Here is a 27,701-nt window from a genome sequence, read left to right as displayed (position 1 = left end):
GCCAGCGCGCCGGGAGCTGTGATCCCCTGCCCGCTCTCGCTCACGTCCTGACCCTCCAGCCCTCGACACGCACGTCAGGCCCCGGGGGTGTCGCCGGTCCAGGAAGCCTTGTTTAAATATTCCGGGCCGGGAGTTTGTACCCAAATCTGCAGTGCTCTCTTACCTTTACCTTTTCTTAATGCCTAAAATAAATGTGCAAAATATTAAAAATAAAGCAACCACAAGTATATTTTACCCCAAAGAAACCAATGTGCAAGACTAAATATACTTTGTTAGGTGTCACCACACAAGCTATTTCAGGGGCAGCAGTGGATTCTGGAATGTTCAGGCATGACCACAGCGGTGCGTACTGGAACATTTGCAATAAACAGTTTACTGATTTGCTCATAAATCAGCAGGGCCCGTCATTATGTGACTGCTCTCTCTAGACGGCAGATTCGGGACCGGGCTCCCCAGCCCCGGCCCCATCCGCTCTGGGTTCTGGGGGCAGGCTCTGCACCTGCTCATGGTGCCCATCCCCCTCCCCCGCCCATCCCCCACCAAGCCTGGCCCTTCTTACCCGCTTCCTGTCCTGCCCGCTGTCCTTGACAGTAAGTCCGTGAGGGCACAGGTTCTGTCTTGTTCCCTCGCTCCCCGGCACCGACACCGTGCGTGGCACCCGGTGGGGCTTGCTCATCAGTGCTAGTGGTGGTTCAGACCAGGGTTCGGTCCACCCGGTGCCAGGAGGAAACGCAGAATTGGCCAGGAAGCAAGTCCCAAGTGGAGCTGAAGGAAAGGATCACACATGGTGACACCCGCGACTCGCCTGCTGCTATGAGAACCAGAGTGTCGTTGGAGTGCAAATCGGGTGCGTTCTGTCCCTTCGTTCCCTTACCACTTGCTCACGTGGAAGCCTGGCCTGAGGTTAGAAACACAGCCTTCTGCGTAGGTGAGAGTCTCTTCTGTTGGGAGAGACTTGCAGCATCTTCTCTGTCGCGCATTTGGAGAAACGCTGTAGAGGACTTGCTGTTTCGTGAGCTGTTTCGACTTTTGTTTCCCCGGGTCTTCTGGAACACGTGGAGTTAGGACCACGTACGGGGCAAGTCTTGGTTCTCCTGTGCGAATCGGAGCACCGTCTGCGGCCGTCTGGTTGCCGCTGCCTTGGTGCCCTCTGGTTTCACCGAGTTTGCAGGGTGAGCCCCTCTGAGTGTGAGTTTGCCTTTGGAAATCACAGAGCTGTCGTTGTGACGTGGCGGTTTCTAGCTGGTGTGTGCGAGGCCCCTGTGACGTTTGAGGACCCTGACGGGCAGCTGGTGTGACCTAGCCGGTGCCCCCTCCCCATGGCCGCAGGGGCTGCCATTACCTGAGTTTTCACAGGAACCACTCAAGGTGGGGGCCCGGGGTTGGCCTCGGTGACGGCTGTGCGTCTGTTCCCCTTTGTTGCCGGAAGCACCCGCACCCAACCTCACGACTTTGCAGATCGCCGGCTGGGCTCAGGGCGCTTGGAAGGAGCCGGGGTCCCTGCGTGTGCTGAGCTCTGCCGTCTGCCGTCCACTGCAGGTGCCTGACCCCTGGCACTGAGTTACTGGGGAAAATACCGAGTTCATGGGTGGAGTGCAAGTGAGCTCTGGGCTTTGGGTCCTAGTTTCTCCAAATAGGAAAATCCCGAGTGTGTGGCGCCAGGGCGGACTGAGTAGGTCCGGTGAGGGGGGTAGGAGGGGTGGGCTCTGAGCCCAAGGGCCAGTCGAGTGCCGGAGGAGGTCTGGCTCGTGATGCCAGGGCTGGAAACAGAGGCCGGACCCAAGGCTAGAGGCCCGGGTGGTCGGCATTATGCCTGGAGCGTGCGGTGAGGGCAGGCGGGCGGGAAGTCATTCGCATGCACGGTGTTCCCTGCATCTCAAAGCGGACCCCGGACACCTGCAGAAGGAGACCAGGTGCCTTGGGCTCTGTGGCCCCCTGCCTTCTGGAGTTGATGACAGCCCAGAGCTGACCTTCTGGTGCTCTTATGGCAGAGAGGTTTGGGGGGGGGGGGGGGGGGGGGGGGTGGAGGGATAGTACTATCATATTCTAGAGAGTGCTTTTGTGGGGTAGGGGGAACCAATAAAACTCAATGAGAATGCTGCCGGGTCTGTCACCAGATTTTGAAAATGGGAGACTGGCCAGGGCCACCCACCCCACACACCTGCCCGGAGTTGCTAGGTTTATTTTAGCCTTAAAAACGACATCAGCTGGGGAAGAGAACTCTCCCGTAGGTTTCATATATTACACTGCTGGTGTACGTATTCCTCAGAGCCCTTGGAAGCTAAGAGTGAGGAAACGAGAACTTTTGAGTAGCAAAACCGCTTCCACAGACGTTTAATTTTCCACCTTCTGCTCGCGCAGCAGCTGCGGATTTCCACAGAGCCCCTGAGTGGGGCCCGTGGCACGTCGCGCGGGTCCACCGGTAACACTGCTCGTCAGGGGCGGCAGAGGAGCTCTGTGCACACGAAAGAGTGCCTCAGCTTCTCCGGTTCCAGCGTCCTGTCTGCCTTTCCGGCCGGTTAATTTTGGTGCTGTGGGCGTGAGGTGAAGAAAACCTGAGCTGCACGAGTGACACTTCGAAGAAGTACCTTAGCGACCTGTGTGCTCTTTCAGGGTGCCCTTCCAGTGACTAGATCCCGGAGTGTTGAAGGAAAAGGAATGGCTGTATTTTCACAGCCCCCGCCTTGCAGTAACCAGAGCGAGTGCTCTCCTTGCGCAGAATTGTCCAGACGGGCCCCCCTACATCACGGCCAGCACTGAACGCACCGTGACCTACCCCCGAGTCAGCCGGTGAACTGTTCAGTATTTTCAAGTGACTTCTGTCTCACGGAAGGCTGTCACCACACGTGTGCCCGGCTTGTCGTTCATGAGAAAGCGGGGCGTGTCCCGTAGCGTAGCAAGGCGCTCGTCCGCATAGATTTTAGGCGCAGACACGTGCAGGACGAGGTTTCTAAAAGGCCAGTCTGAAGCCGCCGCTCTCCTGACATTCCAAAAGGTGGGTGTCTGAGTTTACATCGGAGTTTGCTGGACACACTCAGATCTGTGTGCACCACGTACTTGATTTGTTGTGAACTGTGATACGGTTCCAGAACCAGTTGTGCGTATATGAAAATGCTCATTGAATCGACCATGTAACAAACATTTGTTTTTAATGTTTGTTTGTTTTTGAGAGCGAGAGAGGCAGAAAGAGAGGGAGACACAGAGTCCGAAGCAGGAGGCCCCAGGCTCTGAGCTGTCAGCACAGAGCCTGACATGGGGCTCGAACCCACGGACCGTGAGATCATGACCTGAGCTGAGGTCAGACATTCAACCGACTGAGCCACCCCGGTGCCCCAAATTGACCATTTTTAAAAGCCTGGCAGCCTCTCTGGACAGAAGGCCTTTTGAGTAGCTTTGAAACCCTGCTGCTTGCTGAGAAACCCCACCTTTGCCGGCAGGGGCAGTTTTTTGCCAGGGCTCCTGTTTTCTTACTTTGTTTTTTGTTTTTAATGTTTGCTTATTTTTGAGAGAGAGCACATTTGCACAAGCTAGGGAGGGGCAGAGAAAGAGGGGGAGAGAGAGAATCCCAAGCAGGCTCCGAGCTGTCCGTACAGAGCCCAACACAGGGCTCGAACTCACAAACCATGAGATCATGACCTGAGCTGAAACCAAGAGTTGGACGCTTAATGGACTGAGCCACCCAGGCGCCCCTGTTTTCTCATCTTTAAAGTGACGTGGAGGGTCTGTGTCACTTTTTCCTGGAACATCCTATGGTCTCTTGATCAGCAGATTCAGATCTTTTCTGCATTTGTGGAAAATTCCTTTGCATTTTATCTCTGAAGGGTCTCGTAGTTCTTTCTGGAGGAATTTGTTGTTAGCGGCCATATTTATCCTTTTGTCAGACTGGTCTGCCTTCCTGTCTGCTCACTTGTGCCCAAGGACTTTATCTCCAGCTTGCTGATCTCACCAGCTGTTTTATTTCAAGCTGTCTCTGTCAGAAACTCAGCTTTGAGCAGTGTCTCTTCTGTTCCGTATGTTTTTCAAATCTTACTCATTTGTTCCAAAATGTTACGCTGGTTCTCAGTTCTAGAGGTTTCCATTTCATCTCCTATTGGAAATTCTCACCCCTGGCATTCGTGTCGTGTGGAAAGCCTGTTCTTGAGCTGTGTTAGGGAAGCACTCGTGATGGGTTTCCTTCTGCTTTTTGAGTTTTGTTTTCATCTGCATTGGCTCTTGTGTTTTGCATGCTTCCTTCCCGTCTCCCTTGTCGCCTCCTCCCGTGTTTCCCCCCAGTAGTGTCTTTGCATGATGTCCTTACCATCTCTCCAGCCACCTGCTCCTTGGGCATCTGCCCACACCTTCTCTCTGCTGAGACTAGTGCTGTCCTGGCTCTGCTCTGGGGTCCCCAACACTGGCTGGGGCCACCGAGAAGGCTTCTCTCACTCATTCCAAGTCAGGTATGGGGTGTGGAGAGCCCCTGACCATCTGGTTTCCTGTGGTGGGAGTCACCCCCAGTCTGAGTGTCCTGCACCAGAGGGCTGGACCGCTCTGCCCACATTGCCACCAACCAGACCTCGGTCCTGCACGCAGATCCCCTGCAGGGAGGTGCTTCGGCCACCTCCCTGAGGCTGGATGTTATTTTCCTGGAGAATACAGTATAAATGCATCATCCTGCCCTTCCCGTCCCTTTCCTCTCCCCTCTCGGGGAACCACCTCCAAACCACGGTCACAGACGGGCTCTGCTTTTCCTGTGAATGTGCCAATGTCCTGATCCGGGCTCTCTGCACTCATGGGGTGGTGGGGGGGGACATGGAATACATATTGTCATTCCCCAGGGGCCCCCTGCATCCTGGAGTTCTTGTTGCCTCCAGAGAGCCTGAGGGCCGTTCACATCTGTGGCTGTGCTGCCACATTTCTTCCTCTGCTTTTTGGGGGGGCTGTTGACCCCTGGGGTGGGGAGGGGGGTGGGAATTAGGAGCCCTGTCCTGCCCAGCCCTGGAGTCTTCCTTCTCATCTTAGGGCCCCTGTTTTCGAGGTTTTATTATGAAGCTACGCCTCTTTTCTCAGTGGACAGTGAATGCTCTTCCTCCTGCTGCTTCGTTTCTTCCCTTTGTTTTATTAGGAGTAAAGAGATGGAAATTTGGTGACAGCGAAGTTCAAATCTGCCATGTTAATCTAGAACTTCGACTTCTTTCCTGATCTTCCTTTGTTATTTTACTCAGATCTGGGTGAAATGAAGTCATGGGAGACCACGGCCTGCCCAAGGAAACACCCATGTCCATGTTTAACCCTCCTTTTCCTGGAGTCCTGACCCTGAGCGTTTACCCAGGGAAGAACTTACCAACCACCTCAGTCATCCTTGTCGCTGGTCTGTTTCTGTAGTTGCTACTTTTTTTTTTTTTTTTTTTGTAAACAATGTAGGTTTTAAAAAAAATTGGCAGAGGCAATGAAATCTGACTCTGTTAAATTTTGTAAACTAATACATTACCAATGGAACTTTTTTCCTAGCATAAAAATAATACACGGTCCAAACAAAATTCCTTTTAAATGTCACAGTACAAAACCTCTGTATAAACCTCCATGTTAATAAGTTGCTGCCTTTGGTATCTTCATCACACTTCAAAAGACAAAGTTAACTTTAAAAATTTTCTGGCATGTTCACGATGAATTTTTTTAATGTTCTCCCAGGGAGAAATAAAATCCTAGTCTTTTTCAAAGTGTCCCTCTCATTCCACTTGTCTTAAATAATTAGGAAACAATAAAATTTGCGGATATTCGTTCTGTCGGGGCCATGCGGAGAAGAACACTTCAGGCGAATGTTAGGAAGGTTTTCATGGCCGAGAGTGTCTACGTGATGAGCACAGGGGGCTCAGTCCCTGATGTGTGTCCCAGCCCCAGCCACAGCCCGTGATTGCTGACCAGCCCCGAGGCCAGCTTGTGCCTCCGGGAAGCCTCGGATCCCAGCCACGTCCTTATCAGAGGCTAGGACGATGCCCCTCCCCTTTCCCTTGGAAAAGGGAAATGATATACTCTACAGATGCAGATTGAAAGTCAAAAATCATTTTCATCTTTTGCCAAAGCATGAAAAAGTGAAGATTAAAATCCACAGGAGAAAAACAAACAAACAAACAAACACGGTGAGCAGTTTTCTGTTTAGTGCTCTCAGTACAGGGCTGATCTTGGAGCTGTGGGCAGAGCAAGGACGGGGCCATCCCCCGTGTTCCCAGGTGGCCCCTGGGTGCTGGGAGATGCCGCAAAGGCTGCGAGGCTCATCTGTGGCCTGAGTGGTGTCACGTGCACCCTGTCTGAGCAGAATCTCACGTGGGAGAGAGGAGTGCAGGGATCTCTGGGCACATCTGGGTTTGGGTTTCCTTCCTGCCACGCGCTGGCCTGGGGGCTTGGTCAGCGTCTGACCTTTCCCTCCCCAGGGACACGAGGATGTCAGCAGTGATGTTTGTGTCCTCGGCAACAGCGGAGACCACGTGGGAAGAAGAGTGCTTTGTGATCTATCGCGTGTTCTAGGTCTCTGTTATTAGCATTGCTTTCTCTCGCTCAGAGAACTGTTAACGATACATTAATAGCTTTCAGTCCCATCAGACAAGATGATAGAAACAGAAATGTCAAATATCTGTTGGCAGTGATCACTCCCAAGAAAGCTTCTTTTTAATAGGAAAATTTAGTTTGCTTCCCCCCCACCCCCGCCTTAAACCAGAATGACAACACAGATGAGCACTTAGACCTCTCCGTGTAAATCGCCCTCCACTGTAGATCGATCCCACCTACCGTGAATTAAATATTAGAAGGAACCCAGGTCCTGCTCAGGACCAGTTGTTTTACTCACCCTAAGCATCCCAAATTTAAAACTGGTTCCCAAGCGGGACTCAGTTTCAATCTTGAGACCTTTAGAGTAATTGATCACGTTGGATCGTAAGAGACTTCCTCGAGTCTTTTTGAAAGACGTTTAGAATCGCCATATTCCTGGTGTGCTGTTCACAGCACACGTACATCCGCGTCCCCGTTCTTGGGAGGTACGGTCAGGTCCGCCTCTTATCCATTTTGGGAAGAAATGAAGGGGACTCGCTTAAGAACGCAAGCTCAAGGGCACACAGAGGCAAACAGGGAAGTTTTCTGGGAAGCCTGAAAACCTGCCTTTGGGTGAACCAGAGAAATCCCTAAATCGCACGTGAGGTTGAGTTCGGACCAGAAGAGCCGCACGTCTCTGCCGAGTGCTTAACGTGGTGCCGCTTCCCCCTGGTGGCCTCGCTACATCTTTGGAAGGAATGGACATAAGGGACGAGGGGCATCAGTTTTCTGTTCTCGTGGAGATGTCCTCACGGGAACGGGGCCCTGGTGCCACGGTAGGGCCGGCAGATCAGCAGGTGTGTGTGGGCTCTGTGGCACCCGGGGTCGGCTCTCCCCTGCCCCCAGCGCCCTCTGCACCTGTAGACAGGTGTGCCGGGCCAGACACCTGTTGATGGTTTCCACTACGAGGTCAGGTTGGGGGACACTTTGGAAAAGTAACAGTAATTTGATGTGACATCACGATACCCGGCAGCCCCAGAAAGCTGAGCGGCATCCACATAATAAATTTATCGTGTTGGCTGCGGGGAAGACTGGGCACTGAGTGCTAGGAACACAGAATTGGGTCGCGTAGACCTGTAGGAAAGTAATTGGAAATTGGAATATAAAACAGGCATCAAAAATCTACATGAAAAGCAAAGTAGGTTGTAGCGTTGGTGGTGCCCTCTAAGATTTTGGGAGGAAAAGATCTGATGCCTGGGACCAGGCGGTGTGTTCGAATGTAAGTAGCAAGAGTGGTGGCCTCTGCTGAATGCGGACCAGTGCGGAGCAACACGGTTTCCTCCTGAGGCTTTGCCCCTTTGTCTCTAAAGTAAACGGTAGAGGGGTGCCCGGCCGGCTCAGTCGCTACAGCTTAGGACTCTTGATCTCAGGGTTGTGAGTTCAAGCCCCACATTGGGTGTAGAGATTACTTTAAAAAAATAAGATAAAATCTTAAAAAAAAAGAAATCCGTAGAAAATGAGCTTTATTTCCATGCCAGACCACGCCTCCCCAGTACACAGTGGCCCCATGCTAGTCGAGTCTGCTGAGGATCAGTGGTAGGAGCTTATTTATCTATCACTTTTATTGACCCCATTCTTAATGCTTAAGCACCTGGCTGAATTTTATCTAATTGTTAAATCTTCAGGTTCATGGCAAATGCATAGGAGTATTTAATCTCTTTTCCTGAGGTATGTATAGATAGTACCAGGAAAAATAACATAAGCCAATCACGGTAGCTAATGTCTGTAGTTGTAAAGTATTGGAAAGACATACTAATTATATATCGGGGGGGGGGGGAGATGTAAAGTGATTTTAGAATTGGGAGGGAGGGGTCTTTCCGGGTGGAAGAAAGGATCACCCCTCCTTTTAGAAAGTCTAGAGTCCTTTGCTGAGGTTACAAAGACAGAGATTATAGAGGAACAAACAGAGGGGTCGGTGCAAACCCTTCTTGACTTGAATACGATGATTGAACCATCATTTGTGAACAAGGCTCCACAAACACACATGAAGAGAAGAGAACGAAAGAGTTGGTGTGAAATTCACCCCGCAGGTGCCGCGGAGCAGGGCGTCCAAGGGGGAGGTCCTCAGTCAGCCCCCCGCCGTTCCGGGAGGACTGGGTGCTGACGCCCAGTGAGTTCTTGCTCCCTGGAGAGGTGGGGGAGGCAGCTGGGCGGCGGAAGGATGCTGGGACTTGGGGAGCGGGTGTGGTCCCAGGGACAGGCTCCGCTGCTCCCTTCCTGCCCGGAGACGACCCGGACTAGTGAGGAATTGGGTGTGTGTGGCCAGGATGCCCAGGGCAGGCCTCTGTGCACTTGGGTGCTGGGGGCTCAGGGCCTGCTGGTGGGGAGGCAGGGTCCCAGGGCGAGCGTGGGCTCGGGGCCAGCTCTGCGGCGTTGTGCGGTTCCCTCAGGTTGTGGGGTGCTGTGGGGTGGGCCTGAGGCTGAGAGCAGGTGTGAGGCAGGCAGGAAACTCGTGCGGAAACCTAGCTGAGAAGCCTAGGTGATTTCAATGAATATGGACAGTTGGGATGGAGAGAACAAAGGGGGTTTTGAAATGCTCTGGGGATAAGCTGGGTGGAGAGAGAGAGTGTGCGAACTCATTCTGGGGGATGGCGGACCACCAGGACAGAAACTTGGCATCGGAGGATATTTTAGCTTGCCAGGGCGGCTGTAACAATGGGCCACGAACTGGGGCGCTCGGCACAACGTAGATTTGTTCTCCCGCCATACTGGAGGCCAGAAGTCCGAGCTCACGAGACAGACCTGTTCCAGGCCGGTCTCCTGGCTTCTCGTGGTTTGGGGGCATCTTTGGTGTTTCTTGGCTTACAAAGCCCCTGCCTTAATCTTCACCAACATTTCCCCTTTCCTAAAGGCACCAGTCATTGGTTAAGGGGCCCATCCTGTGCTAGTGTGAGCTCTTAACGCCTCACATGTGCAGTGGATTTATTTGCAACTAAGATCACATTCTGAGGCACTGGGTGTTAGGACTTCAGCGTGTGAATTTGGGGGTGCACAGCTCCACCCATAATAGCAGTAATGCACTGCATGAAATTGATGTGGCTCTTTTAGGATGTGATAATTAGCCACTTGCAGATTGCGGGATGCTTGATGACCACCGGGGTTTTTAAAATACCCGCTGGGACACCCAAGGGTGCCATGCCGCTCGGCCCCCGTGCCCACCAAGAAACCGCTCGTCTCAGTTTCCCTGAGCACAGGCAGAACTCTGTGGCCGAAAGGACATGCAAGGTGCCGCCCAGACCAGTCCCTCCCAGCAGAGGGCCCTGCTGATGTGACATCACATGACCTGCCTTGAAACCACTCAGCTGCGAGCACAAATATTTTCCTGTGATGTGAGGGCTTTAAAAACGTGCATCAGATCTTCTCTCGGCAGACTTGGTCTGAAGTGCACTGTTAGCTCAGGCAGGTTCGCGGTGACTGTCACCCTCATTCAGGAGCCTGGATCGAGGCACCAGGAACCAGAGGAGAGATTTTTGAATTTGTAAACAAATACCTGTTGGTTTTCCCGTGTCGCTCTCAGTATGACCTGTCAGACCTCTGGCAACAAGAGGGGAAGAAAAAGGCTTTTCCCCCAGTACAGATTTCCCATCTAACATTGTGTTTTCACAAAAGGCTGAATTCAGTTCATCTCACCAAGAAATAGCAGGTTCTTTTAAGTTGTAGAAAATACAGAAGTGATATTACTATTGCAACTTGGGCTAACTTTTCTATTGTAAGTAGGTTTATTAAACGTTAAGTGTGTCTTTTATAAAAGCGCGTGATGACCCTTGGCAGAAACTTTGAATAACGCTAGTAGTAATTGCCAATGGCACTGCCCTTCAGGTGGGCGCCTGCCCGCTGGATGAGGTGGTCCCATTTTACAGCTGGGGACACTGAGGTAGAGAGAGAGGTGAATAAGGGAGGCCGGGTCCCCCAGCATTGCAGTCTTGTGGCCGTGTCGCACCGGGGGGGTCGGGGGCTTCTGTGCCACACGCTTCCTGGCTCACCTTGTAGTCATGACAGCTCAGCTGGGAAAAGGGTGCCATACTCGTTTACCTACAAGGAGTCTGTGATTTGGGGACCAGAAGTCATCGGCTAGTCTTCCGACAGGCGCAGACATGCCTGTTCCCTTCTCTGTCCTCTGCCCTCTTTCTTCAGTGTCGTGCCCACGCAGGGGATCAGAATGGGAGTTTATGTGTTTGATCTGAATGTTGGAAGGTTTTCTTCGGTTTTTCTTATGGGAGCAGACTGAACACCAGATAAAGCAGGTGTGTTGTACGTGTTGCATCGGTGCCCGGAAGGGAGTGGGTGTGTGCGTCTGTGTGCATGTGCGTCTGTGTGCGCCCACATCTGTCTGTGCACACACGTGTGCTCGCTTTGGAAGATGAGCCCACCCGGAGCCGATGCGACCCCTGGAGGCGGAGGGCGGACACACAGCCTCTGGGCCGGGGAAGCTCTGCCCCCCTGGTTCTCCAGGGGGTGGTCATTTGGGGGTGTAGGTGGCGTTTCTGGAAGGTGTCCGTGCCAAGGCCTGAAAATGAGAGCAGGCAGTGATGATGTGTTCCTCTCTCGAAAACAAGAAATCAGAATCCTGCTGAGGGTTAGCTAGAGTGGATTCAGAGCCCGGAATCTCGGAAGGTAGTTTGTCCTTGGAGACGGCAGAGGGACCCAGAGGCGCGCGCACTTCCCTCGTCCACCCGAGGCGGCCCGGGGTGCCGCGAGGAGCTGCACGGGACACTTACATGTCCCGCCCCACAGATGTATACGCACGGCGCCCCGGCAGGGTCCCTGGTGGTTCCCCGCTAACACAGCGCGCTCTCTAACCCCACCCCCCTCCGCCAGCCAGCTGCCCCGCTCTGTCTCGACCCGTGGGGAGATACCATCCAGTAGTTCTGTCTAACACGTGTGTAGTATCGAGCATCCTTCCCTTACTTGTGCCCCGTGAATACGGAAACACCATTCCCATGTTCTGTGTTTTCCTTTCAAAAACTGGGTTTCTCTTGAGGAGAATACGGGTTCTCAGCCCTTGAATTTATCAAAATCTTGTACACTAGGCACCTGTTCAGCATGAAAAATTCGTTCCCGTTTTGCAAAACCCAACAAGAGAATGATCATTTCCATGCTCTCTGTTTCTGAACTCTGTGCATCGTGTTCCCAGTGAGAGACGATTCCCGAATTTACAAACAAAGCCTACGTTAAAATTCTTCCCTTCTCGGCCACGGGTGATCCTGGCACTGCACGGGAGGCTGTGCACTCTAATCAGAAGTGAACACGGGTCCTTAAAGACAAACACGTAAATCTGAGTTCAGTAGTTGTTTTAAAATCCAGTGGTTGCTGGTCCTAAATACTGAGAGATGCCTCCAGGGCGACAGCCAAGGGTGTATTTTTCCACAAGCGAAGCCCACGTCTATTTGCCCTCCTCACTCCCGGTCTTTCTTGTATAACGAGATTTTTTGTGTGTGGCAGGTGGCAGATTCAAGAAAGAAATCGTCGTTGACGGACAGAGCTATCTGCTGCTGATTAGAGATGAAGGGGGCCCCCCAGAGGCACAGGTAAGTATTACAAGCAAGCGGTAAGCAGCCTTTTCTTTCACGTTTGCTTCAGCGTTGAGGTTCCGATTCAACAGAAATGGCTCTGGAAATCAGGTGTGCTCAGGAAAGGTGATGCAGAAGCCCCACGAACCTGTTTTCTCTAAGAAACGAATCCTGTTGTTCCTTCAGACAAAATCCTAGAGCGAAGTCAGGTCTGCGTGGCTGGTTTTCACTTTGTGTTTTTAAGAAGGAAGGAAAGACATGATTTGCGCTCATTTGTCAACTCCGTTGATTCGACTTCTGGAAAGACCCATAGTCCTCTCCCGTTCCCTGTAAGCGGTTTGCTCCCTGGAGCAGCAGGAGCATTGAGAAAGTGGCTGGTCCGAAATTGGGAAATCCGATGTTGGGGGTGGGGGATTCTGCTCACTGGGCTTCTTGGCACAAGTCTGCCTCCTCTGAACACCAGCGTGCAGCCCAGTGTGGTGTCTCCGGAAGTTCCCTGAAGGCTGGGCATCCTGGAAATACAAAAGCACAGGTGGCGGTTTACCTGATCTCCGGGGCCTTATTTTACTTGCATAATAATTTACTGGCCAAGTGCATAGTGGTAGCTGAATCCAGGAGCGGTGGGCGAATGCCTGCCCCGTGTGGGTCGGCTCATGTAACCCTCGAGACGACCCTGCGGGACGATGTGCTGAGGAGTCCCGTCTCCACCGCGGACGCCGAGGCCGGGACTTCTTGCCCAAGGGTGGACGTGGTGAAGGGGCACAGACTCCGGGGCTCTGCCTGTGAATGGCACCAACCTGGGGGTAGAACCATGACTCCCCCCGCCACTGGAGTCTCAGTCTGGGCGTCTTGCCGTGAGAACACATTTACTCGGTTAACTGAGGACCAGTCCTTTATTCCGGACGTACTGTGTTCAGGGCCGTTATTTAGCCCAGCGGCTTCCCCTCATTAAAGATTTCTACCATGGGGGGCTGTCAGTATGGAGCCTTTTACAGCTGCCTGACAGGATTTTGTACACAATTAGGCAGAGCGTGCTTGGATATTCAAGGGGGAGAAAGTCTTGTTTTTAAGTTACTGTTCCCAGGCACGTGGAGGCGTGATCTTTGTTTTCATTGTTTCCGAATATTTCCTGGAGCTTACCCAAGCATAATGGCTTCACGAATGAAGTCATAAGACTTTTTTGGGGCTACTAATGTCATCCTAGGGTTGTGTAAAAACTCTGCCAATCAACTGGCTTTTGTGTGTGGCAGTTGCCGGGGGAGCCACGGGGGTGGGTTGGGGGGGTTTACGGAGTGCTCACCACCTACTAGGCGCTGGGCAGTGAGCGCCCCCTTGGGAGAATGCGGTGTGGCGTGCACTTCCCAGCCTCGGTCTGGTCCCCGGGTCCACGATTGCTCTTCAGATGCGTGGGGACACCTCACCTCACTGCTCGGAAGAGAAAGGAAAAACATACCTCCAGGTAGAGAGAGGGCAAGGTAGGTGCCCTGTGTCAGCCTGGGTCCTGGGTGCTCTGCTGGGGCGGCGGGCCTGTCCCGGGATCCGTTCTTCCCAAGATTTTGATCTCATCTCAGTTTTTCATTTGGACTTCACGTATATTTACATTTTTATCACGTATAATTTCCACATATAAGCGAATACGCTTATCAGTTAACACATGAAGTCAGAGCTTCCCCCACCCCGCCTCCAAATTCCCCCACGTATATCCGAGCTGGTACCTTGGCTGTAAAAACTTACTTAGGAGCTGTGGCTTCTCAGAGAAAGGAAACAGGATTAACGTTACTATTACTGATTTTTCCATTTTCCCTTGGAAAGTGGAGGATCTCTGGTGCCGGCCTGACCGGCTCGTGGTTCTGCTGTCGCAGTCACGTGCGACCCTGGGAGGCTGCTGAGGGTCCAGGACCTTCCGTTCCGCTGCTCCGGCCTTACAAGGCGGTCATGCGCACTGAACAGGCTCGTCCTCGCCTGGCAGCGCAGTTGTTCGCCCCAAGGCACATTTGCTGTAGCTTCCCCTGGATGCGTGGAAAACAAAAACAAAGTGGCCCAGAGTCAGGTGGTTGTGGAGTTGGAGAGGCTCTGCTACGAGGCTGGGTTTGCCTCACATTTGTGGGACCGCCCTTGGCTGGATCAGGACGGAGGGTAGAGGGTCCCACGGGGAGGCATGTCTGGTTTGCAGTCCTCGGAGACGGGGTGGCCTGGGTGGGAAGGGGGGGAGGGTCCCGTTCCAGGCTGTTACGAGAAGGACGTCAGCGACGCCACAGCAACGTGTTACAGCCAGAGTCCGGCCTCAGGCTCGGCCTGACGGAGGGGTCTGCCGGCCACGTGTCCTCTGCTCACGAAGATGCCATTCCCACCCTTTCTGTCCCCGAGCCTCGTCACTCAGTTTCTTCTCTCCTCCCCTTCTTCTCTCCCCAGTTCGCCATGTGGGTGGACGCTGTTATATTTGTCTTCAGCTTAGAGGATGAGATCAGCTTCCAGACTGTTTACCACTACTACAGTCGGATGGCCACCTACCGGAACACGAGCGAGATCCCTCTGGTTCTGGTGGGGACCCAGGGTGAGTGCCGTCTGCACGCAGGTTGAGTTTAAAGGATTCCAACACTTGAGCAGTGAGTGGAGTTGTGGCCTCTGTTTTTGGTGTGGAGGAATCTGAAAATGCTTCGAAGAAGAAATAGTTTCCTCCTGAAGGCTTTTTCCAGTGAGAATCCACGAAACTGAAATTGTCACATTTCCTGAATTGATTCTGTGGAGAAAGCACTTGGTCAGCAGCCTCAGAATAAAACCCTCCCCCAGTGCCCTAGGGAAAATAAAATCTGTTTTCTGTCGTTTTCTGTAGGAGGGGTATCTTAATTCTTTTGGTTACATAAACCAATTAATAAGCAATTAAAAGGTTTATTTTACCTTCTGGTGCATCTTTAAAATTCTACCAATCTCTTATATACAGCAGAGTTTTGTTTTATTTTGCTCCGTCTGTTATGTGTCATGATCTGTAGCTAGTTTTTTTTTTCACCTAACAGGCCCCTCAGAGTCTAGAATTAACCCTGTGTGAGTACGTTTCTTCTTTTCTTCTAGGTCACTTAAAACTTGGCCTCTTAGCAGAGTGCAGCCCTTAAGTGTCCTTGTTCTCAATCAGATTCACTGATGTACCGGTGTCTGCGTCTGGGTCTTCAGTAAGAGGCCACATAGAATGTTTTTAAGACCCAGATGGCAGGTTGACTTTAAAAACTGCTTTGTCAGCAACAGGGGCAACTTAAAACATTAATCGTGTCAAGAAAACTTGGATTATACCTTCATTTTTGTTGTTATTCACACATTGTTTTTGTTAGAACGTCCACATCTGGTCTCCCTTTCTCCAAGCCCTGATGTGACACTTTTCTAAACAGGCACTAGGCTGTGTTGAAGAAGCTGTTTGTGTGCTACCGGCTCTAGTGTGCGGAGAGTGAGCTCAGGCAGATGAGCCCCGGGCATGGGACGGGTGTGTGTGTTGCAAGAATGGAAGTAGCAAGGAACCAACTGAAAGCATCATCTGTGTGCTAGATATGAAATGTTAGAGTCAGGGCTTCATGGGGAGCCCCCCCCCCCCCCCCCCGCCCTCTTGCAGGCGATGCTGCAAGTGGTCCCAGCCCTGAAGCCTTGAGAGCAGGTGGATTCCACCTACAGCCCGATGGGAAAGACGTTCTTTATGCCTGAGCGCCCCCTAGTGGTCCCTGGGAAACAAGGGCGCGCCAGTACGGAGTTGGCATGTTTGAGGTGGCATCCTGAAAATTCTTAGTAGTGTTTTATAGTGGGTGGCCCGTCTAGAGCAGATCCTGCTTTAAAGCTTCCCTGAAGATGCAGCGACTCCTTCCCAACGAGTACCACTCCGGCAGGCCAGCCCAGGGTATTTCTGAGCAAAATCAGAGGCCGGGTGTGGTCATCTCCTTAGTGCCTGCCCGAGTTAAGGGGTTTCTATTTACGACTCAGAATGTCTTTTTTTCTGGGGACTCACTGTGAGAGGGAGCAGGGACTTGTTCAGCCCAGGCCAGAAGGCTGTATGTGATCATTTGTTGTCGTCTTACACAGCCAGGTTTTGGGTAGTGGAGAGTGGAGTGTCCTGTCCCTGGGTGTTGGGGCCACGCAGTCCTGGCATCGGGGCATCCTGGCTGTGTGACCTTGACTGCCACCTCCTGTGGCTGGGGTTAAGTGGAGGAACTTCTGTAAGGCACCGGAAGCATCCGTGGGCACATACACGTAAGATAAGTGGTTGCTGTTATAATTGTTACAGCTCAGTAATTAGCTTTAGTGAGGTCCTGGTTGGGATGCCAGAAGCCCGTCTCTCTCTCTCTCCCCTTCCTTGGGGATGAGCGGGGCCGTCTGTGTCCCACCTCAGCCGAAGGAGGGCATATCCCTGTCCCCCACCAGGATGGTCCATGTCTTTGTAGAGGAGGCTGACGGAAGGCTCCGTAGAGGCTCTGGGGAGGCCCTAACGTGGTCCCTGACTGCAAGGACCTACCCCTTTCTATTCCTGCTGGCGGTAGAAGCATCTGTTGAGTGAGCGCATTTTGCCTGAAGAGGCCCCGGGTGAGTGAGCGCCTGAGCCAGGGAGCCCGGGTGGAGGAGGGATTCCTGGCAGTCTCCTCACACTCGTTTGTGAGACGTCGTTCATACTTCAGCATAGCCCCGTCCCAAACGAACGGGACGTGAGTATTAGCAATTAGGCAAGTTCCCCTTGGTCCTTGATCAGACCTTTAATTTCCACAGTGCCCCAGACGCCCCCCAGTGGCGAGATGGTGGAGTGAGTGTGGGCTTTCTGGAAGGTTCCACTCCCAGGTACCTTTTACTGCTCACAGACTTGCTTTCTGTGAAGCCTGCTCATTTGTTGTGCTTTTGCACAGGTTTTGTGGGATGCTGGAGATACAAGGTGGGTCAGGTTATAGACGAGGGACTCTGAGCTTCTCTCCCCGGTGTTTGGGGTTGGTGGCCTGGAGGTAGGAGGTTCTGGAATGGGAAAGATGAACAATTATGTTCATTCTTTAAGGACGCCTGGCATGTGGCGCGGCCTCATCCACAGGCGGGAGGAGGGGCTCTGTGGGAATACGTGTCCACTCGTGGAGCCAGGGAGCCTGTGTGAGGGTCCCGTCAGGGCACAAGACATTTCCGAATGAGGCGGCTGTGTAACGTGTGACGAGCAGGTTCTATTTTAAATGCCTGCAGATTAAATTTATTTGAGAGAAAGGCACGAGCCCTGAAAGGATACAGAGTTAGGGTGGAACGAAAAACAAGGCTTGTGTCGCCCTGACTGAAACGAGGTGCAGATACGACACGGCCACACCCGCGACGTGTCGCTGTACCCGGGAAGGTGAGACGGGACAGAAGCGGGGTGGGCATCCCACAGAGGAAAGGGGGCCGTGGAAGTGTCCGGGACTCCAGGTGGCGATAAATCATCAGCCGGATTGACAGATTTCAAGCTTTTTTCCTTCCTGTTTCCTTAAAAGATGTTTACACCTTTAAAAAAAAATACATCTTTTTCTTAAGTGTTGTGAAATTTAAGTCAAATTTGTTAACCTGTAAGGCAAGACAGGGCAAGATAGATGTTCTTGGAACAAATCCCTGTAACAGGCCTTGCCAGGGAAAGTTCTGGAACATCTCTCGAGATGGTGCGGGTCATTGTCCGCAAAAGAGGTATGAATCAGAGTTAGTCTTGATTTCTCTGAGGGAAACTGTCAGGTCAGGCCTTTTCCATAGGGCTGAAGATAAAATAGGAAGAAAAGTAAGAAAAAAGAGAAAGAGAGGGAAAAAATGAATAAATTCTTCCCTTAAGATGGCCTTTTTTATGCACTTTCTGCCCCCAAGTAAACAAAACATATAAGGTTGTGGCTGCCTCATAGGTCTTCTCTTGTGCTGCCCTTCCTCTGGGTAGTAGGGAAAATCCCACCAGTGGATTTTTGTTTAAAGAGCAGCTGGGCGTTTCCCGTAGCTCGGGAGCCTTTATGCCGCTGAGAAAGCTTCACGGCAGGAAAAGTCCCTGAAAAGTGCCTGCTGTCTCACACCTAGCTCCGCGGCCTTAACATCTTGGCCTTCCTGCGTTGGTGTGTGCCGGGCACGACGCTGGCGCTCAGCAACTCCCTGGGAGCTCATGATAGGACGCATCTGGGACGCTGAGCTAATAAGGGCTGAGTCTTCCTTTTTTAGGGGACTGGTGGCAGGTGCCTGACATGTCTGCTTTGCTGCTCAGACGTCCCCATCTGTACATAGATCCTGTAGGAAGTGGGTCTGCCCAGGAGCGGCTGTGTTAGAACTAACACCCCTCGACTGCCCCACCTCCCTTCCCACTCCTGCCTCAGTCTCCCTTAAACACACCAGGCGCTCTCCCCCGCAGGTGGTGGCTGGTTGGCCCTGCCGCCTTCCTGTAGATGGGGCTGCCCTGAAAATCACACCGAGCACACGGACCTTCGACCTCCTTCCCTGCCTGACGTGGCTCTGGTGGCCACACTGTATGGTTCAAGGTTGCTCCCCGTCTGCGCCCCGTTCTCTGCCTCCCTCCCCAGCTGACCCCTCTCTCCCCGGCCCACCTCTCCCTCCCTGGCTGACCTGGTAGCCCCTCCGTGAAGCACAGATTTTTGTGTGTTCACTGGGGTAGCCCTGTGCCTGGAATAGGACCAGACACCTAAGGGCGGCTCCGTGGACACGCACCGAACGGGTGAATGGCTGCCCCTGTAGGAATTATGCTCCTAGAACGCATTTCCTAGGATGCTTCTTGCACCGAAAGTCACCTGCAAATACCGAGCGTGGGGTGGCTTTTTCCCTTTTATTTTCCTCCGGAGCCACATTTAACTCTCACGCCTTCCTTCTGGTCTTACTAGGCGTTCTTTTGTCCCAAATTTCAGAAGCAGGATCCTCTGAAACGGATTTTTTACAAAGGATGACTCTAATAAAATGTTTGAGATTATTACTTGGAGGGTAAGCTAGGTTTTAAAAACCCCAGGTCCTTAAGTTGCGGGAAGCACCCGAGCTACTCGTGGTCACCCTGTCTTTGCTCGTCTGTTCCAGACGCCATAAGTTCCACGAACCCGCGGGTCATCGACGACGCCAGGGCGCGGAAGCTGTCCAGCGACCTGAAGAGGTGCACGTACTACGAGACGTGCGCCACGTACGGGCTGAACGTGGAGCGCGTCTTCCAGGACGGTAAGCGCCCCCCGCGGCCGGCTTGGCACCGACCCACCGGTGGGCGGGGCCCCGTCCACGTGACCGCTGGCCCCGCCCCCGTCCAGAGGGGGCTCTCGGCTGCCTGTGCGCATGTTCAGAAGCCGCAGCCCCCCCACCCCGCCGCCCGCCCGTTCGCAGGCGCTCCGTGACCTTGGCGTTCAGGGTCAGACGTTTGCAGGTTTCTGCGCGCGGTGTGTCGGACTGTTTGCCGTCTCTTCTCCGCCGTGGCTACTGGTTCTTAATTCAGGCTTGTTCCTAAAAACGGCCTATGTATCGCATGTTGGGCTTTGAGGAGGATAAACAGAAAGAGTAAAGAGAGCCAAGCGTGGACCGAAAAAACCCAAAACAGAACAAAAGCCCAATCGCACATCGTTCCGACTCGTGGCTGGGAGCCAGCGCCACAGGGCAGGAATTGTTTCTTTGTGACTGAATTCATTAGTGACCCCCCTGCTAATCCCGGACCCCCGGGACAGGGGGCATCAGACAGGAGGCTCTCCAGGAGCAGCGCAGGGTTCCATATGGGGGGGGGGGCGGGCAGCACCCCGGGCACAGACTCCGATGCCAAGTGTGGGCTGGGAAGGGGGTGGGGTGCATAGAGACTTGGTTTCTCTGGTCTAGGGGGGAGGGGGGCGACGGGAAGGTCTGGGGGAAAGCCGCTTCCCCCGGAGGGTCCCGCTTCTGGTCGCGGTCGTGGGGAGTAAAGGCCGGGTCACCCCCTGCTCGGGCTCACATCCGCGGCGGCAGAGCAGACCGCCCGAGCAGCCGGGTCACCCCGGCCTTGCCGGGCACCAGTGCGAGTCGTAGTGACAGGCCTGCGCTTGCGGGACAACGTGCGAACGCTCGTCTAAATGTCCGGATTCGTTTTCAGTCGGGGCTGTAGGAATTGCACACTGTGACCTGTTTCATTACATCGCAAAGGTGACCGTATTCACACAGCACGTTTTCTTCCCCTTTCCTTAAGCACCGCCATGCTCTAGGCTTTTCGCCTCTTTTCTTCGTGCAGTGGCCCACCCTCACCCCTTCTCACAACGTGTGTTCCAGAGACCTTTGTACCCGCAGCCTTCACTGTCTCCCCAGGGCCCGCTCGGAAACCGCAGCATCCCGCCGAGGGCCCTGGGGTCTCCCGGCCCTTCCTCCTGCTCTGCACGTTTGGGGGCCCCCTCGGGCTGTACCCATCCCTGCTGGGTGGTGGGGCCCCCGTGGCGCCCGTGCGGGCCCGTGTTTGCAGCACCTTGAACGGTCGCCCGTGAAGAGCCCCGCACGGAAGCGTGTGGGGTCCCGGGAGGGTGTCCCGCGGGGCAGGCTCGCCGTCTTCCACCAAGCAGCCCAAACCCTGTGCGACCAAACTGTCACACGTGAAGGTCCCCAAGCCTGGGCCCACGACCGAATCTGGCCAACAGCCTGTTTCTGTAAGTAGTGGTTTCGGTGGCCCCGGCTGGGCCGCTTTTGTTACCACTGCTCAGTTGAGGGGTGGCAACTAAGACGTTAGGGCCCCACGAAGCTTGAAACGGGGACCCTCTGGCCCTCGGTGGAAAGCGCGTCGGTCCCTGATGGGGATGTTCAGAATTTCCTTGTATGGGTGAGCTTATTCTCCGCAACGATTGCCTCACTTGTGCGTTTATCGCAAACGTGAACTTCCTGTAAGTAAGTGGACGCATACACCATAATCCTAGGAATTGGTAAATAGTAGGGGAGGCCAAGATTGTTATGCGTCCCTGCCCTGCCTCCAGAGTGTGTGCAGAAGCACTTTGTTGTCTGCAAGTTGGGATGCCAGCAAGGGGAGGGGAAGGGCCTTTCCAAACATCATCATCTCACGTGATATTAAGGTGTTGCTGTTGTTGGGATTTGAATGGTGAAGCACGTTGCGCTCTTGGGAGTTTTCCCAGGCTTAGGAGGTTTTCAATACGTTCGTTTTGTTACTTCTGCTTTTAGAAATAATGCCTTCCTGTTAAACATTTGGATTGTACAGAGTCAGAAAAGGAAATAAGGCTCACGATATGACAGCTTCTGTGACTATTGCGATTTTGCCCTTAAAATATCTTTATATGAAGATAAGTTTGAAAAATAAAATTAGAGTCGGGGCACCTGGGTGGCTGAGTCGATTAAGCAACTGACTCTTGGTTTTGGCTCAGGTCATGGATCTCGTGGTTTGTGGGTTTGAGCCCTGCGTTGGGCAGAATCTGCTTGGGATTCTCTCTTTCTCTCTCTCTCTCTCAAAATAGGTAAATAAAACTTAAAAAAAAAAAATAAGGGTTTACTCTTATTTTGTAGGGTGATTATGTGGTATATCTTTTTATTAGGTCATACATAAACCCCTTAATTGTTACCGATAAAAGTTATTGACTGAGTGGAGATTGTGCTTGGTACTTAGAAATCATGAACGTTAAGAATCTGTATTAGTCTTTAAGGAAAAAACACCCCGTAGGGTTCAGAGTTCAAGAAATCAAGGCTCAGAAAAATGACGTAGCTGGACCAAAAGCTTTGGGCCTGGATTGGACGCCTGTCTTGGGACCAAGAGCCCAGAGCCTTAACCATCCTGTCATTACACAGCAGGGACCTGGGTCCTGCCCACTCACCTGGGGGAAGGCTGGGCGGAGTGGCTTCAGGGACGCAGGTTCACTGCCCACTCACAGACACTGTTCATGTGGATTTGTCTTTCGGTTTTCTGGCAAGCCTTAGGACTTGTTTTTATTTACGCACTCTTTATCGTTGCATTGTAGAAAGAGAAAGAAGGGGCACGTGGTTTCTGTGTAAGGTTTAGCTTATTGCTGGAGAAAAAACAGAGGCTGGACTGTTACCCCAGCAAGACCTTATTTGTACCTGCCCCTGCCGGCCAAGCATTCTAGTCCCCTGGCTCCCCAGGTTTCTTCTTTAAGATACCAGGGACGTTTAGTCTTTGCTTCTTTAACTTTGCCTTCTTAGTGTCCTAAAACTGAAGACAGAATGTTTACTTTTCTCTCCGTGGGGTCGTTTTCAGATGGCTCTCGGAAAGTAATTCAGGAGGGAGCATCCTTATGAGCCCCAGCGGGGTCAGGAGGCAGGGAGGTAGATGGATCCATTTGTTCATTTGTTTATTCTTTGAGTCCCTCACCTGAGCACCAGCCTTGCCTGCACCGTGCCTCTGGTTCGGGGTAGAGAACAGGGAGGGCCTTGGCGAGGTGAAAATTCAAGTACCCAGAGACCTAAGCTTGCACCTTGCCCTAGGGTGGGGGGGGCGAGTGACGGACAAGGTTGCTTTCTGTCACCTGCTCGCAGAGGTTCGGGATCACCCTTGACCCGACTCCTGCTGAGTGTGTGTGGCTCGCACAGCAGAACTATCTGGCCCCCACAGGGGGTCTTATAAATAAGATTCACCTTCGGAGAATGCACGTGCTCACCGGTTCTGCACCTGGGCTGCTGGGTCTCGTGGGGGCGTGGTTACCCATCTGTTTGGAGAGCCCTACAGGAGCCCTGGGCCACCGAAGTCTGGACCAGAGGGGATTGAGGCAACCTGGGGCTGCACGTGCCCACCCCCCCACCCCCCACGTCTCTCAGTCTGTCTAGTTCTGTGCAGTTCTGTTTGCCCCCGGTGTGTCTGGGAGATCAGCTACAAGCTTTTGTATTTTTAACATTATAATGGTGATTTCCGGGTCGGCATTAGATTTTTCAGAAGCCCCGGGTTATCTGTTCTCTCAGGGCCTGGATACGTGAAGATACAGGATTACAGGAGAATAAAGTTCATTCTCTGTAGACGTCATTCCTCTGATGTTAGGGTTCTTCCTGAGAAGGGTTTCCCTCACTTCCTGAGGCAACGAGCTGAGTGGGAGAAGGCCTTGCAGCGACACATCTTTTGTGCCATGTTAGTTGAGCTTCTGGCTAGGGGTGGTGGGAGTTTTCAACCTAGATGTTCAGGGACAACCTACGATGCTTAGGACTCAGTGACAAAAATAAATTCCTCCCCTCGAAGGCCGAGCAGTGCCGAAAGGTAAAAACTCATGTGTGTAAGCGGTTGAAGGGCCCCTTAGACCATCAACGTGTGCCATCTTGGGAGGAAGAAAGTGGACCCTGCCGCCTTATCCTCATGACAGAGCGTTGGGGATTTTCGTTCCCTCAAAGTGGGTTTTTGGAAATGGTGAATTATGTTCTCTTTTTGAAATTTCCTATCCTACGTGAATGTCCTCGCTTACAGTTTGTTTTGCTTCGACGACGGTGCTTGTGTGATGGCCGCGTGTCGGGTGTAGTGAACTGCCACAGTGTAGTTCCCTCATTCCAACTAAGCAGGAGGTAGAATCAGTTTATTGTTTGTTTTGACATTTTTTGGCATAGAGCCAGTAGAACCCCTACTTTTTTTGGGGGGGGAGTATATTTTATAATTTTTTAATGATGGGATCTGACTGGTATGTGGTGTTTTAAAGATCCCTGATGTCTAAAGAAAAGTGGTTTCCCTTTCGTACAGAATGAGTAGAACTTTGGTGGTAGTACAAAAGAATTTAGTTTGTCACCCAAGCCCCTTTATGCCCTTGCCCTCTCTCCCTCGCTCCCTCTCCTGAAATGAGCTGATAGATTTGCCTGTATTGTAAAGCAGTATCGTTTTCTATGTGGGTTTCCTGTAACGCATCTGGACACCGGCTGTTCTGTATACCGAATTCAGTATTCTGAGCACGTATATTCTGAAGTTGTAGTCATTTGTTCAATCCCACCGAAAGCATCCTATTAGACGTTAAAGCACACTCCCCTGGAAAGCTTAAACTCCCTACCTTCTTCAGCTTGTATTCGTAGGACAATAGGAAAGCATGTCTGCAACCTATTCTGCTCCAACAGTAATTGCCAGACCCGGTCAAGATCCGTACTGACCGAGATCTGGATAAATTACAAATTACCATCTGTCAGCTTGACTCTCCCCAGGGCTGCCGAGTTTTGTCACCGTGTCATCCGGTTACGAACTGGACACTGTCCAGTTCGGCGATCCCACGTGGAAGACTGTTCACTCTAGAATAGATGATCTGCGTTGCATTCCTAAGAAACGGTTTGGTTTTAGGTGCGTGTGGGTGGAGAGGCTGGGCGATGGCATCAGAGGGCTCTGTCTGCCCATTGCTGGTGCTGCCATAACCCGGGCTTGCGCTCGGGCTTCCGGGAATTACACGCCGACGTGCACTGTCCTGTGGACGGGCCTCTGTCTGACGGCGTGGTCCCGTTCTAGGAGGACCCACATCAGGCTCCCGGCACCGTCACGCCAGCTCTTTACAACCGTGTGGCGCTTCACGCTCTGGAAAGCACCTTCGTAAGAAGCTGTTCCCTAGGTGCCCCCCGGCCTGCGGACGGCTCACCTGGGCGCGGGGACCCCCGTGCTACGGGCTGAGCCAGGAGGGGCTGTGTGGCTGGCCCGGGGGTTTTCAGGAAGTCAGGGAGCCTCCCTTTGCTTTCTGGCCTTCGCTCCCAAAGACGGAAATCCTGATGTGCACAGAATCCCATTCCCCATGAATTGTATGCGGCTGCCTGGTCCTCATTACGGGAGCGTCCGGCATGGGAGTAGCTGTGTTCACGAGCCCGGTTTGCACAACCTAATTGCATGTATTAGAGCGTCATTAAGTGGGAGCAATCTTCGGGGACTTTGGTCCGAGTGCCGCGTGTTCTGCTGACGCCGCCGTCTTTTGTTTGTGCCGCTAAAGGATGTGTCAATTAGGCCTATTCCATGCTTTCTGGGAACCGGCGTAATTTCCATCGTGGGGGTGGCCTCTTTTATTATTTGTGTTGTGGCTGCTGTTTTTCTCTTTATTGTGTTGAGATTAGATCGGAGTCCATTTATTTTTGTCTGGTAGATTTCTTTTTCCAAAGGAGTGCTTTCAAAAGTAAGATTTTTCACGTTTAAAGGCAAGCCATATGTCTGTGTACATTGGCATTTAAGAATACATACTGAAAAGGTGAACTGAGTCCTGAAGTGTCTGTTCGTTTGTATTTTTTTTGTCATTTGTAATAATGACTGATATTTATGTCACACTCCAAGGACTTGATGTCAAATAGTAGATCTTAATAGGCCCTGTTTACAGCCGACGTCAGCCTGCGTGTCCTTTTCTGACCATGGCTTTGTCTGTGCCTCTGTGCCCGTCGCTGGCCCCGTGTCCCCATGCCCCCCCCCCCCCCCCCCCCCCTTGGCGCACCCTCACTGCCCCCCCCCCACCCCCACCGCCACTGCACCGAAAAGTTGTACATTCAAGACTTCCCGGGACAGATGGGTAGTTAGTTAGTTTATATTATGACGGGGTAAATTTCAGCTGCTTAAATTACACTTTATTCAGGGGCGTTCATATTGAAAATTGTTTTTTAATGTTTATTTATCTTGAGAGAGAGGAGCAGAGGGCAGGCAGAGAGAGAGGGAGAGAGAGAATCCCAAGCAGTCGCAGTGCAGAGCCTGACACGGAGCTCGTACCCACGAACCGTGAGATCATGACCTGAGCCGAAATCAAGAGTCGGACGCTTAACCACCTCAGCCACCCAGGCGCCCCTAGGGGTTAGTATTTTAGAACTTCCTAAGAACAAGGGTGAGAGTTACGTACATATGGCCCAAACGGGAGAAAGGAAGAGAAGGAAAACACTCAACAGGTTCCTCTACAGGGAATTCGTTGAGTCCAGTGCCACGGGCGTGGCCCCAGTTTGGCCGTCGTTCTGCTGTCATCATTAACCACAAGCGTCATTGCCTGTCGCTGCCTGGCGGCTTCTAATATGGTCAGATCCCATGGAAGTTAGAACCTGCAAGTTGATTCCAAAAGGGCCATGTCTGGCCCATGGTTTATAACCTCTCATTAAATGGAAGAGATACCTAGCTGGAGCTAACACGAAGCAGACTTTGGGTCGAGGCTGTGGGTGGGAAGCGTATATGCGCGGTGAGGAAGAATCTGTAGCTTTGGGTGGGTCTTTCTGTTTCTGCCGTAGCCCTCGGTTATGTTTGGATGGGAAAGTGCGTGAATGATTTACACTGATTCGTTGTATGAAGCATGACGTTGTCAATACCCTTTATATACGTGCATTTTTTTAATGTTTATTTCTGCGAGAGAGACAGTGCATGAGCGGGGGAGGGTGGAGAGAGAGGGAGACACAGAATCCGAAGCAGGCTCCAGGCTCTGAGCTGTCAGCACAGAGCCCGACGCGGGGCTTGAACTCACGGACCACGAGATCATGACCTCAGCCGAAGTTGGACACCTAACCGACCGAGCCACCCAGGCGCCCCCGTATGTGCATTTTTTTTAATGTTTATTATTTATTTTCAGAGAGGGGAAGAGCATGAGTTGGGAAGGGTCAGAGAGAGAGAGGGAGAGAGTGAATCCCAAGCAGGCTCCACACTGCCAGTACAGACCCCAATGCAGGGCTTGATCCCACGAACTGTGAGATCATGACCTGAGCTGAGATCAACAGTCGGATGCTTAACCGACTGAGGCACCCAGGCGCTCCTGTATGCTACAGCACTTTTAAATTTGGTTTATTTCTTACAGAGATGCTTTCTCTATAACGAAGTTAAATCACAAAATGAAATAATACCAAAGCTGAAATAATCAGCGTTAGCTGTAGTAAGTCATATTTTCAGGGGCTAAAAAAAAGCAAAAGCAAAACCAAGAGAATAACAAAAGAAGTTTTGAATTAGTATTTTTAGGGGAAAAAAGTTTGAGTTAAAAACTTCTTGGAGTTGAGAAGCTGTGAACATACATGTTATGGACGAGCCAGACATCTGGCACTTGATCTGCCCGACAAACAGGGAATCTGTGAAGTTAAGCTGTGAAGTGACCGGGTGACAGTGAACACTGTCGGCTCATTTGAGAACTTGTTGCAGGTGATGACCTGGGAATAATCTGAGTGTCTTAAGATATTGTTTTGAATTGGACACAAGTATGATATCAGCTTGTTTCTTGTTTGGAGTCTCTTTGTCCAGAAACTCCGTTTTGAGAGTTTCTCTCTCACCCGTTGAACTGAACAGTGGACCCAGAGGCTGGACTTTTCAAGAGGGATTATGTCCTTTGAATATCAGTTGATTTGCCTAAAATCTTATATCCAAAGGGAAAATGTTTAGGTAGGGGGCAATATCTCAATTACGGGTATGATTCACCGACTGTAGCTGCTGGCCCTTACGATACAGAGTTATGTGTGAAACTCGGTAATTTAAAAAAAAATTTTTTTTTAACGTTTATTCATTTTTGAGACAGGGAGAGACAGAGCATGAACGGGGGAGGGGCAGAGAGAGAGGGAGACACAGAATCTGAAACAGGCTCCAGGCTCCGAGCTGTCAGCACAGAGCCCGACGCGGGGCTCGAACTCACGGACCGCGAGATCGTGACCTGAGCCGAAGTCGGCCGCTTAACCGACTGAGCCACCCAGGTGCCCCGAAAGTCGATAATTCTTAAACTCATTTATGGTGGGGTGGAGGGGAGCATTACAAGGAAAAAGGCATTTTGATTCTTTCAAAAATAACATCCAAAGAAG

General features: G+C 52.1%; 1 protein-coding gene across 7 annotated transcripts in view; it reads left to right on the top strand.

Moving 5' to 3' along the window:
- The window catches only part of AGAP1 (ArfGAP with GTPase domain, ankyrin repeat and PH domain 1), a 552,490-nt gene that overhangs the window by 207,442 nt on the left and 317,347 nt on the right, over positions 1–27,701 (top strand). For all 7 annotated transcript variants that reach the window (XM_049614622.1, XM_049614621.1, XM_049614620.1 and 4 more), the window contains 3 exons: positions 12,004–12,089; positions 14,484–14,625; positions 19,098–19,232. In XM_049614622.1, the coding sequence (XP_049470579.1) occupies positions 12,004–12,089; positions 14,484–14,625; positions 19,098–19,232 (363 nt within the window). The remainder of the gene's footprint in view (positions 1–12,003; positions 12,090–14,483; positions 14,626–19,097; positions 19,233–27,701) is intronic.

This window comes from Panthera uncia (assembly GCF_023721935.1).
Source record: "Panthera uncia isolate 11264 chromosome C1 unlocalized genomic scaffold, Puncia_PCG_1.0 HiC_scaffold_3, whole genome shotgun sequence".
Lineage (NCBI taxonomy): Eukaryota > Metazoa > Chordata > Mammalia > Carnivora > Felidae > Panthera > Panthera uncia.
The sequence above is the reverse complement of the archived record's forward strand: the minus strand, read 5'-3'. Positions and strand labels throughout refer to the sequence as shown.